This window comes from Aquila chrysaetos, chromosome 5, assembly GCF_900496995.4.
Source record: "Aquila chrysaetos chrysaetos chromosome 5, bAquChr1.4, whole genome shotgun sequence".
NCBI classification, from domain to species: domain Eukaryota; kingdom Metazoa; phylum Chordata; class Aves; order Accipitriformes; family Accipitridae; genus Aquila; species Aquila chrysaetos.
This window is the reverse complement of record NC_044008.1, coordinates 71,100,277-71,114,260: the sequence shown is the minus strand read 5'-3', so window position 1 is coordinate 71,114,260 and position 13,984 is coordinate 71,100,277. Positions and strand designations below refer to the sequence as shown.

General features: G+C 41.9%; 1 protein-coding gene across 2 annotated transcripts; it reads right to left on the bottom strand.

Moving 5' to 3' along the window:
• Nucleotides 1-2,221: 2,221 nt before the first annotated feature.
• LOC115341758 (phosphatidylcholine transfer protein) lies at nt 2,222-13,447 on the bottom strand. 2 transcript variants are annotated; one of them, XM_030015169.1, is made up of 6 exons: nt 13,254-13,447; nt 9,198-9,315; nt 5,210-5,289; nt 4,701-4,872; nt 3,970-4,037; nt 2,222-3,470 (listed from the first exon to the last, which is right to left on the bottom strand). In XM_030015169.1, exons 1-6 carry the CDS (start codon nt 13,437-13,439, stop codon nt 3,405-3,407), a joined length of 690 nt encoding a protein of 229 aa, XP_029871029.1. In that variant the 5' UTR covers nt 13,440-13,447; the 3' UTR covers nt 2,222-3,404. The 2 variants fall into 2 exon arrangements, with proteins under 2 accessions (XP_029871029.1, XP_029871032.1); XM_030015172.2 differs by lacking the exon at nt 13,254-13,447 and adding an exon at nt 12,948-13,098.
• Nucleotides 13,448-13,984: the final 537 nt, after the last annotated feature.

Genomic DNA, 13,984 nt, shown 5'->3' with positions numbered 1-13,984 from the left:
GGATGGGTGACCAGTCATCCCCCAAAAGAACCACTTCTTTATGTGAAGAACATGCAAAAATATGTTTTTGTAAGAGCTGCTAATTTTAAAACAAAAGTTCTATATGAGAATAGATCCAAAGCTCACTATGATTTATGGAAAGTCTGATTATTGCACTTTGGATCAGAAGCCTGTTTATTGCCAGAAACTACAGCATTTTTCTAGTTCTATTTGGCTACTAGGAAAACTTCATTAGTCCCTATTAATCTGCAGAGCGTGATACCTGCTGATCTGTTAATGGGGGTGGGATATAGAAGATGAGAAGCTCAATCATCACCTAACAGACATGCTTCATTCTTTTTATTCAAACAACCCTATGTTTACAACAGATCACTGTAAAAGAACAAACTTTGAGCTCCATTTTTAGGCGAGCTGGTGAAAACAGAAAGCTAACTTTCAGGTGCTACATTAACAAAGAGCATGGGACAGGGGGTTCCATTTTTTTAACCCTGTGCACCAGAACTCAATGACTTACAACTTTCACAGCAGGTAAATTTCTGTTCAAGCTATCCAGAAAAATTCACAATGCATGTATAATTTATACGAGATAAATATTTAATCAGTAATGAATAAAGCTCTAGAATGCTTTATGAATATCTTTACATCCAAAGGCTGAAAAATACCAACACTTTCTTTCTGATTGTAATCTCCCATTTAGACAAGAAGCCACATCACACAAAGCTGGAACTGCTTTTTCTTCCCTAGTAATACAAGATAGGTGTAGTAACACACACTTAAACAAACTGAAGAGTCACTGCACATTTATGTCACTATGAAAGCTCATGGGGACCTAAATTTAACAGAAGATCTGATGTTGCATTCATCTCACATCATTGGTTAGTTGCTTGCAAATAGAGGAAAAGCTGTTTTCCGTAGCTACTGTTTAATTAAATGCGTTTTAATCTGGAAAGTTGTGTACAGCACAAGAAACTGCCTGTGCAATGGTTTTAATAAGGATACGTGAGCAAAAGCCGTGTATTCTGTAGTCTCAGTGTGGGGTCTGTAGGAAATCAAGTTTTCAGCAAGATTGACAATAGAGCCCTTCAGCCTCTTGAATGCTCAAGTCTTAACTGTTTCAGTCCAGTGCAGACAACTGTAAACTATGTCTTGATGACAAATAACTGTAATGACAAAGATGCAACCATGAATTTATGAATATAAAATGCTTTCACTCTTTCTCCTGCTTTCATTTAATTAAAGACTAAACAAAATTACAGATTGGTTCAAGAAAAAGGATGAAAAAAATTACCTCATCTGTACATGATTCATCTCTGCACATACTCAGCGCACTAGATACACATTTCTTGCAAACTTTGAAACTCTAAGTTTTAAGGTAGGTTTACAATTACAGATGGGTTTTGTACTACTGTGGTACAGAGGTCGGTTTTGTTCAGAAGGAATTGGAAATCAATTAGTTTGCATCATTGTTCCAGGAAGATTCATCCTCAGCTAGTCGTCTTTTATAAATGCTGTTATATCTAGTCTAGAATAGCTTGTTGCTTTTCTAGCTTCTTTACTGAACGATCTACCTAGTCCCACCTTTGCTGCTTTGCTTCAGGACATAACTTGTATCCACATCCTGTTGTTCAAAAGCAACTCTTTTGTGTGTTCTTGCGATTGCCTATGACATTTGAATTCCTACATACTTAGCACACTGCTAAAATGGTTTCTGAATTCTCAAGGTAGTTTTTTTAAACACTGCCAAAAAAGAAATTCGAGAATTTATATACTTAGGTAAAACACCATCATATTCTTGGTATGATGGAGGCAATTCATTTTCAGTACACAGAAATAAAAATTTGGCTCCAGTTCCAGGAAGTGCATGTGTACAAAAATCATGGAAAGTTAAAGAGAATTATGCTTCAGAACTATTCTCTCTCGATGTCTGTTCTTCATCTGCTGGAAAAAAAACCATGTGACAGCTAAATTTAAAATGGATTCAAAGTTGTCTAGCACTGTAATATTCAACTCAGTAATGGTCTCCAAGTCAGACACTTGAAAAATGCCTAAACTGCTGGCAGCAAGCTCTTCAGAACACATGGAATCCTACTTATTTCTCATGAATCCAAGTTACTCTTTCAAAAGCCTTTAAAAATAAAACAGCCCATGATATCAACCTGTCATTTGTGACCTGCCCAGCATGGCCACTCTTAAATGTGAGAGATGGAACAAGAGCACTGCATGGATAGAATAATGATTTATTGGAAACAAATATTTACACAAAGTATAAAGGCAATCACTTCAATCATTTCTTTTTTAACAAGACAAAGCTACCCCATTACAAGGCTTGTTCAGTAACAGGATCAGATTTAGTAATGATGCAGAATATTTTAAATCCCTGAGATTGAGGACCTCTCACCTTTTAAGCGCTCCACCCTCCCCACTCCCTCCTGCCCCACACCCCGCAAAGGTGATGGAAATTTAATTTCCTGCTTAGTTGTACTTTTAGTGGATTACCATCCAAAATTACAGTTTCACTCTTTACATCAGCATGAAATTTAAAAATGCAAGCAAGCCAAAGTTTCACATCAAGTTCATTCACACTCAGTTGCAGGCATGCCTTTTAACATTACTTCCAGTTTAAAGTTGGTATCCAAGCTGCTTTATAGTTAAAGCTACTGACTCTGAAGATATAACTTGCTACCCTTAAATCAGACATGGAAGCCAACTCCTCCTTTTTTACTAGCTGGACAGAGCTACTGGTTTTTACTTTTCATACAGGGATATTGAGATGCGAATGCAAGGCTTTAGGCACAAGTCCTTTTATATCTGGACTTAAAGCTATCACAAGGAAGCTTAGTAACACAGAGTTCCGGTTCCTACTGCAGACTTCTAGTAATTTACCTATATGCCCTCAGCATTTTTAGGTTTATAGCAGGCAGACAGTTTACAATGACAAACTTGGGTAGCAAAAGTGTTTCCTCCTAAGCAATGCAAGTTCCATTATTCAATTTTGGTAGGAAGCCATGCTGCAAGGCCACAAAGGCAGATCCAGGCATAACACATGCAGAGAGTTTTCAGTCCAAGTTCAGACGTTTTTCCTAGCAAGTTCATTGTCTGTTGTCCGAGGATGTAATCAATGGAATTCCTCTAGCTGACACACTACAATCAGCATAAGCAAAGCATGGGGGACAAGGCTAAACTTAAGTACTTTCTAGAGGATGCAGCTGATGTTGGTGTTACCTTGTCAGTGGCTAGCTCTTCAGTTGGAGATGGAAACAAAGATCTAATAAAATTCAAGGCATAAACCAAGTAAAATAAAAATCTTTCCAATATTAGAGGTAGATTTTATCCAGTGTAACATACAACAGCCACTCCTGTAAGTGCAGAGCTCTATGAGTTAAACAACTAAGATCAACTTCGACCTACGTGTTCTTAGAATAATTACAGCAAGCTTTTTGCATATCCTTCAAGAAAGTAGGCACACCACTCTGTAAAGAGAAAAGTGGAAAAGTTGTTCTTGCATAATGTTATCAAGAAAAACGATAAGCAAGATGAGAATCCCCACTATATAGATCGAGGCCTTCCAACAAATACAGGACAATTCCAAGATCTGGTACAAAGCAGCAGAGCATTCTTTTAATGCTTTGTGAACAGACTGCACTATTGAAGTTTGCTTGCGTCAAGGCTATTCACATATGCTCTGGAACATGGATTTGTTGTTTTTGTTGCAGAAATTTACCTACCTGGTTGACTAAGAAAAGGAATTTGACAGGAATTTTAAAAAAATTAAAAAATTAAGGCAACTGCCATGTAAGCAGACAATAGCGAGACTCTAAAAACGGGACTGCATAAGAGCTAGAAAGGTCAATACATCCGTTTCAGAAAAAAATAATGCTACCCAACATGCAGAAGACAGGTATGGATACAGTTAATACATTGTTTGAAACAGATTAGCCAAAGACAATTGTGCTGTCAACCTTTACTTACCTTGGCAGCCCAGTTGACCAGCCATGATGGAATCATGCCACCAGGATTATCAAAATAGTACATATAGACTAGAGATGAGAGAGAAGTTACTACAACATTATCCAGCCATAGTCTGAGTATTAGCTCTAACACCGTATGACAGAAGTTGTCAGTGTGCATGACTGAAGCACCAAGTACAACAGTTCTCTTCACAAAAAAGTCAACTTGTACTGAAGTGGAATGTGAAATAAGTATAGCCATTCCCAGTTAACCTCTGGGAAGCTGAGAGCACCATAATATTAATTTAGACTATTGCAAACTATTTTAGGCAGCCTGTCTTATAAAAATAAGGTTGTCTTTAAAGGACTAATCTCAGACAGGAGTCAATCTCTAGGCAAACCCTTTAATCTATACATCTGTCAAGCATGATATTTAAATCATTGCCGAGTTATCCAAATTGCAGCTAGCATCAGACTCTACCCAACTGAACTGGCTGGGAGGAAAATAAGTGTGGGATGAGGGAGTGGGGGTGGGATGAGAGTGCAGAATGATGTGGTCGGTAGTCTATTCTTAACTACCCAGCCCAACTGTTAAAAGATTCTTAACAGTAGCACGCTGCACTGGACATTTCCAAAAGTTCCATTCATTTTTAAGTACTCCTAGTGCTCAGTACATCCATTTTATAGGAACTGGTTTTAGCTTAAAATTTCCATTTCTACATGACTTGTGATCACACTTTCTTGACCTCTTACCTTTAGATCCAGTCTTGCCATCACTTTCAATTGCCAGACTTTGTTTATAGTTTTTAACTCTGACAATACCAGGCTTTTCAGGGCACTGAGGAACAGACACACTTTGAGCTAACACAACCCAGATCTTCCGCCCATCAACATCCATCTCTCGACATTCACGAATATAGACATACTGTATTCCAAGTTGAGAAGGCACGTCAAAACAGTGTCAGTTTGACATATGATGAATTGACAAGTGAATTGCATTACAAATACCAGCCCCTTCAAATTATTTCTTATGCTTCTGTAGGATTCAATCCTGCAGAGTAATAATTCAGCTATGTGAGCTTTAGTTGTGTGTGGGAAGAGGCACCCACGCTCTTCTTCATGCTATACATATTCCATGTAACATGAGGACTGCAAGATCTTAGATCAAGTGCAGCAGAGCAGTACAATCAGTACACTGTTGGGATCCCTGGATGACCAGGTGACAAAAACTGCAAGAGGAACAAAAAAGCTTGAAAGGATACATCTCTGTTTGAGAGAGGAAAAGGGTACTTCACTTCCCAGTAGATTACTTTTTCACCATCATATATTTTCTCATGTAGTTCTACAGTTGAAAAAGGAAGATTGTTAGATATTTTAAATTTCTACTCCAACAGAACCATACGTGGCATCAAGAACTGCTCAGATTTCTGACATTAGCACATTTTACACACAACCGTTATGTCAAAATTGATACGTATGTAAAGTTGTAGCAGTAGAAGATGTTAGGAAAAGTTCTGTAGCAGGGTTGTTCAGGAACCAAATACACAAAAGCAGGTGGCCTGTTTTTCTGCTGCTATTGAATTCATTGATGAAAAAAACCAAAAAAACCCACCTAATGAAAAACCCCCAAAACACAAAACCAGAACAATTCTGGGGGGAGGCAGAGTCAAATTCCTTTTCAGAGAGTTAGCTCATTCAAAGCCTTTCCATCTCAAAGCTGTTTCCTCACCTATGCATATTCTGTATAATTCTGAGCCGCAAGCACAGTATGCTTTTTCACAAGCATGTCATTATCCTTGTAAATGATTCTGAGTTAACGAGCAGTGTTTTTCAATATGTGAAGAGGTCTTATATGAGGGATTAATGAAGTTTGGAAAAGCTATTAGGAATTTCACAGCAGTATATACGGGCAACAGTGATCAAGAAGCTTGAGCAGTTTATAAGCCTTCATTACACCACTTTCAGTCTGCCTGGAAACTCAATCAGAAGGCAGCTGAATAGGGGAAAAACAAACAAAAAAATCTTAACAGTCCCTAAAACATGGCAGTGACTCAGTCAGGTACTAGTGTGGCATGAAGGATAAAAATTAGTTCAAGTCAAACTACATAACTGAGTTTGAAAAACTGTCTACTGTACGGCTTCTTCCCTTAAGACAATAACTGCCATTATCAGGGCAATGGACCTGACAAGCCATGGGGCTGAGCCAGGGTAAATTCCTGTCCGCTCAGGGACTGGTCATTACATGGGTGCAGTTAAAAAGGGTGTGATCCAGAGAGGTGGTTCACATTAACAGTCAGAGTGGTCTGTTCCTCCTTTAGAGCAGACTTCTGCCTGAGGTGCTATATATCCTTCAGAGTTAATGCACACAGTCTGCCACATCACTTTCAGTAGTTTTAAAAAATAAGGCTAGAACAGACTGATAATCTCATTGCTAAGGCAAGAAGAGTGCCACAGATGGGAGATTCTTTCCCTATATAACATGTTTCAAACTAGGCTTCTCTTAGTACGCCCTGCAAGTCAGCTGTCACCCACGAAAACAGCTTCTCCTCTTCTCCAGGTTGGAACAGTATTGGATGCACAATATTCCCCGTGTTGTAATAAGCTACAGCATTATGCTATCCACCAGAGGTCACTGGAGCATTGGTTTATTAGCTTTACTTTCATTTCTAACTGCAGAGGTTTCCTTTTTCAAAGGGATTAAGACACTATTTTAAAGACCTCGAAACAATTGGTAGCTACTAACTCATCTACCTTTGTATCTTTGCAAACACAGAAAAAGCACGCAATAGGTAAGTCACGTCCCACCTGTATTCACTTTAGTCTGTCAATACTGGTGGACAGCTTCTGATCAAAGCAGAATACAGTGCATTTTAATCAATAACCAGATTTCACTTAGCATTACTACAACAGATCACAAGTCCATTTTATTCATAACAGTCACAGCTGCATTTGCTGCTTTAGCAGTCAATTATTACCATTAAATTGTTGGGAAGTATGATCTCAGTCAGGACAGTGTTGCAATCAGGAGTAGCAAGTTTCAATATTGCTCAGGCCCAACCATTTTGTACCATGCCACAGAAGCATATGGTACCTCAGTCACTACTCTACAGTTTAGTCACAGCTTCCCTGCAGACCAGGCCTCAGGATGTCCACATCTTGTAGATGTCCAGGAGCCTGCTTTGGAAATAGCCTGGGTACTAACAGCAATGCAACAACAGTAGCAGACAGATACCAAAATTTCTGAGGCCTCAGGCAAACCCTTGGCAAGAACAGATCAAAGCCTGACCTTCTGAAGTACTCACAGGAATCCTGTCCATATCTGCCTCCAGTCAGGCCTTCATAAAGAGTTTTGCTGAATAGAACTAGAGGATAGCGATTAGCTCCTCTTATGCTTAGTGCAGGAGCAGTTACCTTTTCAACTAAAAAGGCAGCTACTTCTACTCTGGTCATGTTTTTATTTCAATGCCAGCCAGCAGTTCAGCAGAAAACTCTTCTTTGGACTGTCATTATTGCATAGCTGTAAGAGCAACAAGGAATAAAAACAGTAAAACAAAGAGCAAGAAGGCTCTGAATGGAAGTTTTCTGGTTTTTCTCCCTAAATGTGAAAGGAGAAAAACAAAGCTTATATTGTTTACATTGAAAATGTTGGCTAGTGGTATTTCATCATATGTACAATTCTAAAGAATGGGAGAGCTTGTGTCAAATTTTAAGCTAAAAGGAAAGCATTAACATTATGTTTATGCCCCTCAAGAGTTAACTTGTGTGAAACGCTGGACTTGAAGTACCAGCACAAGTAAAAATTCACAGATTAACATATCACGGTCAGCAAGGATATAAACGCCAACTCTGCAACATTATCTAGTTTTTAGTTTAAGGGTGTAGCTTCCCCCAACTGCTTCCTTTCTTTTCTCTATGAGGGCATTACAAAAAAAAAGAAAAAAAAAAAGTGTTTGTTTAAGAAGGATTCAGCTCTCCTAAATGTACTTAAATGAAAGACTACTGAAGTAACTCAAGATAACATAGTATTTTTACATCCAATATGATAATGTTGAGTCCCACTCCAGCTTTTTTAGTTTCGTTAAGGGCAAAGTGGCCTTTGCTACAAGAAAGCTATTGCCCATTTTGACAAGTAGCATGTACTAATGAAGACATAGCTTCTTAAGCTTGACCAAGTACCGACACGAGTCAAACATGTGGTTCTCTGTATCAATACAGCCAAAGGCATTACCAGTAGCCGTTCACCATAGAGCTGTCCTAGACTTAACAAGCACAACATTTAACAGTTCTGTGTTTTTTAACACTGTTCTTTGTTCAGCAAAACACTTTGAGCATGTTTCAGTCTTACTGGCCTGAACCGATTTTAAGCACAGGCTTAAAAGGGAAAGGCTCCCCATCTTTAAAATAAATGGATTACTGGATGCCTACATCAGCTGAATCCTTGCCTTGTCACTGCTGACTTAAGATGTTTTAACATCATATGGATATCCAGGTTCAACTCCCCTTTTCAAAGACAACATTAAATAAACACAACTAAATTAGTTATTCTTTTCTCTGTAAAGGCCGGAAGTCACCAACTATTCTCTCAATACACCCATTTCTGATTGTAAAAAGTGCCAAGAACAACCAATGCTTTCAGGAAAAGACATGCCATCATGCATCAAACTGGTGCAAGCCAGAGGAAAATTTTTCACAATGGGAACAATCAGCCATTGGAATAATCTCCCCAGGGAAGTGGTGAATTCCCTAACATTGGACACACTTAAGATTCAGCTGGACAGGGTGCTGTGCCATCTTGTCTAGACCGTGCTTTTGCCAAGAAAGGGTGGACCAGATGATCCTTGAGGTCCCTTCCAACCTGCTATTCTATGATTGCACTGCTCCGGCACAATATGCAAAGATGCACAAAAGGTACCTTCTCCATTTCTCCCCAGAACATCTAAAATTTAACCTAGGAATTACAACTACTAGAAGCTACAAGATGCTCCAGCATAACAAGTGATGCCAATTATATGCTTTAAACAAGGTGGAAAGAATTCATTCCAGAAAAAAGCTATATGGTGATGAGATATTGGCTGTTCTATGTCAGTGTTTACTTGTATACGTGCAGAGTGCAACCTTATCCCAAAAGCTACTTAAGTCTGGCCCAAAGTCTTTGGATGCAGCAACTTTAAAATACCTTTGAAGAAAGTTTTAGTGGGAAGAGTCAATGTGGACATAAAGCTTGCTTTTAAACTGCCTAGATGAGCTTACCTTTAACATACTGATCCCATTGTTTTCTGAAATCTAGGTCCATATAGACATCTGCACACAGTTTTGGGGGACAGTCAGCAAGACCACCGAAGATTTTATACTCATAAAGTCCTGATTGCTGTGGAAACAGAATGGGGAGAGGAAAAGTCACACAGGAAAGGGAAATACTCTGCAGCAGGGAGAACAGCTGAAGGAAGTTAGGTGGGGCACATACTACAAATACGCTCAAGAGCTGTGAAAGCAAGTGTTCAAAAAACAATGCAAGATTCAGTCTTTAACCTCGACTTTTTGATCTATATATGAAAGTTTAAATCCAGAGAGGCTGACCTGCCTTGCACAATGGTTGTTCCTTCCCTTACACCAGTACCCTTTTACTTCATAAGTAGCTCCAAAGGGAGCATGTTTCTTCACACACACATGCCCCTTTTCATCTCCAGTGGTCAGTATGGACTAAATCCTGCCCACATTGAAGCTTACCAGAAGCATCAAATTCTTGTAGCAAGGTCTTCAGACCCTATATAGCATGCTTAAGAGTCTCAGCCATTTCCAGGAGGTTACCAAGTACTGCACGATCTGGAATAAGCTTTCCAGCAAGCTAGGTATGCTTATACTTCAGGCTGTGATACAAGAATACTTTACAATGTTCATACAATCATAGAATGGTTTGGGTTGGAAGGGACTTTAAAGACCATCTAGTTCCAACCCCCCTGCCATGGGCAGGGACACCTTCCACTACACCAGATTGCTAATGTTTACGTTAGCAATCATGCTTATACACAATGCACTACTATATCTGCCTTGAATAGTTACCAGCTATTTGCACGGAAAGCTGTCTGCACTAAAGGGGTGGGGTGCAGGATATCTCCTATGTTAATGCTTTTAATGTTACTCTCAACATATGGGAACTCCATCTGTGCCTATAGAGCAATGTTTGTACTATTGTTAGTACCAGTTCAGGACTAAATTAAAACAATGAGAGTATTTTGACTATACAGTGTAGAATCAAATTCAAGCATTCTCAAGGAGAGGGAAGGAAGGATTATATAACATTCTGTTAGTGAATGGTTGATTTGCCTTTTTCCCCTTCACAAATCAACCCTAGAAGACAAAGATTTGATGTACCAGAAGATAATAATGGGACCAAGAACCTTAAGCTACTCATCTTCACTGGGGCTTCACTGAAGCATCAAACACTAGCTTCAAACTTGAACTGTTCAGCACCTGTGCAGCCCCATGCACTCGTATCACCTTTGTAAGACATCAATGCTTTTATTTTCACCAGAAAAACTAATTTTGAAAATATCACACCTGAAATTGAGCCGAGACCCAACAGCATATGCCAAAGCACAACACTGGTAGTTCAAAAATAATTGTTTTACCTTAAACACTATTTCATTCCAGGTCACTAGTCAGAAACACTACGTGGATTTTCTTGCATGTATGTACATTTACATTGTCACATAAGGCAGGAGAACAGCAAACCACAACTCTCCTTGCTCTTCTAGTAATTCAGACAAAATGTCTTGCTTCCCCATGTCATGGGGCTGCTCTTCCACTGAAGAATAGTCTTTGTATTCTTTTCCTGGACTTTGATTATGACTGCATCTTGAGAGGTAACAAACCAAACTCACCTGAAACTTTAATTTTGCAGTCAACATGCAAAACTAGATGTTCATCAGCACACTCACCGTTTCTTTGCATCCTTTAGCTTCCTCTTAATCTCTTTGATAGAAGAAAGCCACGCAGTAATTTTCTCATTTAAGCTATCAGGGCTTGCCTCAAAGACTTTGCCTAGAATCATGTGCTTTGTACCTTAGTCAGGACAGACTACAGTTTCACACTTCTAGAGTAAAACTACTACCTAATCTCCTGACTTAACACATGGGATTCTACCTTACATTCAAAAGTAGGCTCCCAACTGGTTCACAATACCAGTTCAGTCATTCTTACATCTGTAGCCTTCAAGTTCTTATACTGTAGCTCAAGACAGATCGAGAAATTATGCTGTTCTTCTCTACCAATCTATTTGTTCAACTGCTAGACAAATCATGGCATACATCATTAAGTATCATCTACTAAAAAGGGTAGTATTTTGATAACGGTATGAAATAGCAAATCACGATCTGAAAAGTGAACAGCACATCTTGCAGGAGGTAAGCTGGACAAAGACATTCAATAAAAACAGCAATTTATAAGAAGAAAGTTAAAACAAGAGTGAAATTTTTCAGAGGCCTATCAGCAGGAGAGTCAATCAGCAGCCTGGAATACAGCACAGAGCAGGAAAGCCCAGGAGATCGATTTGTGGAGCCTGCAGAGAAGGCGGAAAGAGAAGGCGGAAAGAGAAGGCGGAAAGAGAAGGCGGAAAGAGAAGGCGGAAAGAGAAGGCGGAAAGAGAAGGCGGAAAGAGAAGGCGGAAAGAGAAGGCGGAAAGAGAAGGCGGAAAGAGAAGGCGGAAAGAGAAGGCGGAAAGAGAAGGCGGAAAGAGAAAAAAAAAAAAAAAAAAAGACTTCTAAATATTTTTTAGTCAGCTCAATAGTCCCTCTATATAAAAGCAGGAGAAGGACAAGCCTGAGCTACTTTCCATCTAGCCAGCTTCAATTTATACAATAGCAAAGCCACAGCAACACAGGCTGCCCCAATACAAGTCTTACGGACACCTGGTCCCATTTGTTTGGCTAAATCCAGCCTCCAGCTTCCTGAAGTTACTTTGCCTTTGTTCACCGTGTGACACATTTACAGGTCTGTGATAAGCTCCAGTCCTAAAGTTTCGATTTCATCCACTCCAGAAGCAACACTCCTAGTAAACTCTATTTCATCAGCATATCTAATTCTTGCATAGATAACTGGCTGACACCGCAGGCTTGCCTTTGCTGTGTGCAGTCATGGATAAGCTTGTCTTGCTCTTGCCAGTTACCATGTCCACGCTGTAAATAGGGATTATTTACTACCAAAAAACTCTGAGGTGTATGAAGTGACTTTTTGTTTTAAAAAGACTTTGCCTACCCTGTCTCACCTTTCACACAGACCTATACGTTTGCTTTATTTGCTATTTGTTTTTAACATGACCATGCCTGAAATGATTTTTCAGAATACAAATCCAAAATTTTCATGCAAAGCACAGCATGAAGTCCAGCTTTATAAGGAGCTGAGAGGTAACTATGATCACAGAGCTAAAGAAATAGGATATTTATATGGATTCAAAAGTCATCAAATCATAAATCACTGTGATTTATGATTTAATAAACACTCACTAAATTAATCGCCTACAAGTCAGTTCTGCAAGCCTAAACTTTCGATCTTCTTCAAAGAATTAAGTCCCCCCCCAAAAGGGGGGAATTTCATTCCAACCCTTTCTGAACCACCTCCTGATCTTAGAGGGAGAAAGGTGGGAAACCAGTTCGAAGGGAGTTTTGGAGAGAGGGAGAAGGGAGGGAGGCAGGAGTCTGCCGACCAGGAGGCTGCTCTAACACAGGAGGTGCTCAGGAGCCGGTGTGCAGGGACGGGTCTCCCCTTCACCACACGCATCCCTCAGAGAGGGCTCTGGAGAGAAGTGGGACACGCAGAGCAAACGCCCCGTTAGACCCACGACTGCTCCTGTCGCCGAAAGCACCTTCCACCAGGAATTTCTCCGACCACCAGCCGTTAACAAGCGTTAAGAGCCTCACAGTTTGCAGGTTCCCCCAGCAGTTTGTAAGAAAGAGCGGTGTTTTCTGCAGAGCAGCTTTCTCCATCAGCAGTTAATAGCATTACCCTGAAAGCCGCTTTCTGGGAGCCCGGAGAAACTGAGCCGAGGCCGAGTAGCGCCTGGACGGACAACGGACCTCAGCCTGACCCGTGCGGGGAACCGGCGGCTCCGGACGGGGACGAGCCGCCTCTCCCCCGCCCCCGGCCGCCCGCCCCGCTCCTCAGCCGCCCTCCCCCGGCTCCCCGCCCCGCGGGCGCTCCCCCCCACGCCGGGCTCAGCCCCGGGCGGGGAGGATCGGAGGCACGGCCGCCCCCACCGCCGCCGGTGCGGGGCGGTGTGGGGGGGGGGGAAATCTCCCTCCGCCCGCCCACCTCGTCGTACAGCCGGTAGATCCTCACGCCCATACTCTCCACCAGGAGCTGCCAGGGTCCTCCCGCAGCCGGTGCAGGCTGGTCCAGCTCCCGGCAGGCGGCCCGAAACTGCTCCTCGGAGAAGCCCGGCAGCGGCGGCGCCTCCATTCTCCGCGGCGGCGGCGGCGGCGGCCGGGCGCGGGGCATTGGCGGCCGCGCCGGGCCGGGCCGGGCCCAGCCAATGGCCGCCGCCGCCGCCGCCCCTCCCCGCCGCCATGCCGGGGTCGGGCCGGGCCCCGGGGCCGGGCCGGTAGGTGGGAGCCGGTGGGGCGCTGCCCGCTGTGGGGTAGGGAGTGGAGGGCGAGGGTTTATATCGCTGTAAACCCGCTGGTACGGGTGTGGGCGTATCTCTTTGCCCGGCACGTTCTCTCCGGGCTTTCTGCAGTTTCATGATAAGGTCTCAGTTTCGCAGTGCTACGAGGGCGAGGAGGTCTTTGGACGTGCGTGTCATCTCTCTGCTGCCAGAGCAGGGCCGGGTCCCCTTGGTGTGTTGGCCTTGCCTTTCGGGTGTTCCCCAAGGATGGAAATTGATTAGTCTCTATGGGCACATGTATTTTTATACATGTATTTTCACATTTAAAAAAGCAGTTTTCTTTATGGGCTGTTCATATGGGAATATGTAAAGAACACATAAACGCTGGGCAGCTGGTTGGTAGGTGTGTTTGACGCAGGCACGCACCCACCGAGGCCCA

Bases quoted from the DNA above. Each gene is read 5' to 3' on its own strand.
- LOC115341758 (XM_030015169.1), bottom strand. From the start codon at position 13,439: ATGCCCCGCGCCCGGCCGCCGCCGCCGCCGCCGCGGAGAATGGAGGCG. The intron at 5,290-9,197 runs GTAAGCTCATCT...TTTCAACTGTAG, and splicing joins ATGGGATCAGTATGTTAAAG to AACTACATGAGAAAATATAT. The intron at 4,873-5,209 runs GTATCCTTTCAA...CTTGGAATACAG, and splicing joins TTCCTCTCTCAAACAGAGAT to TATGTCTATATTCGTGAATG.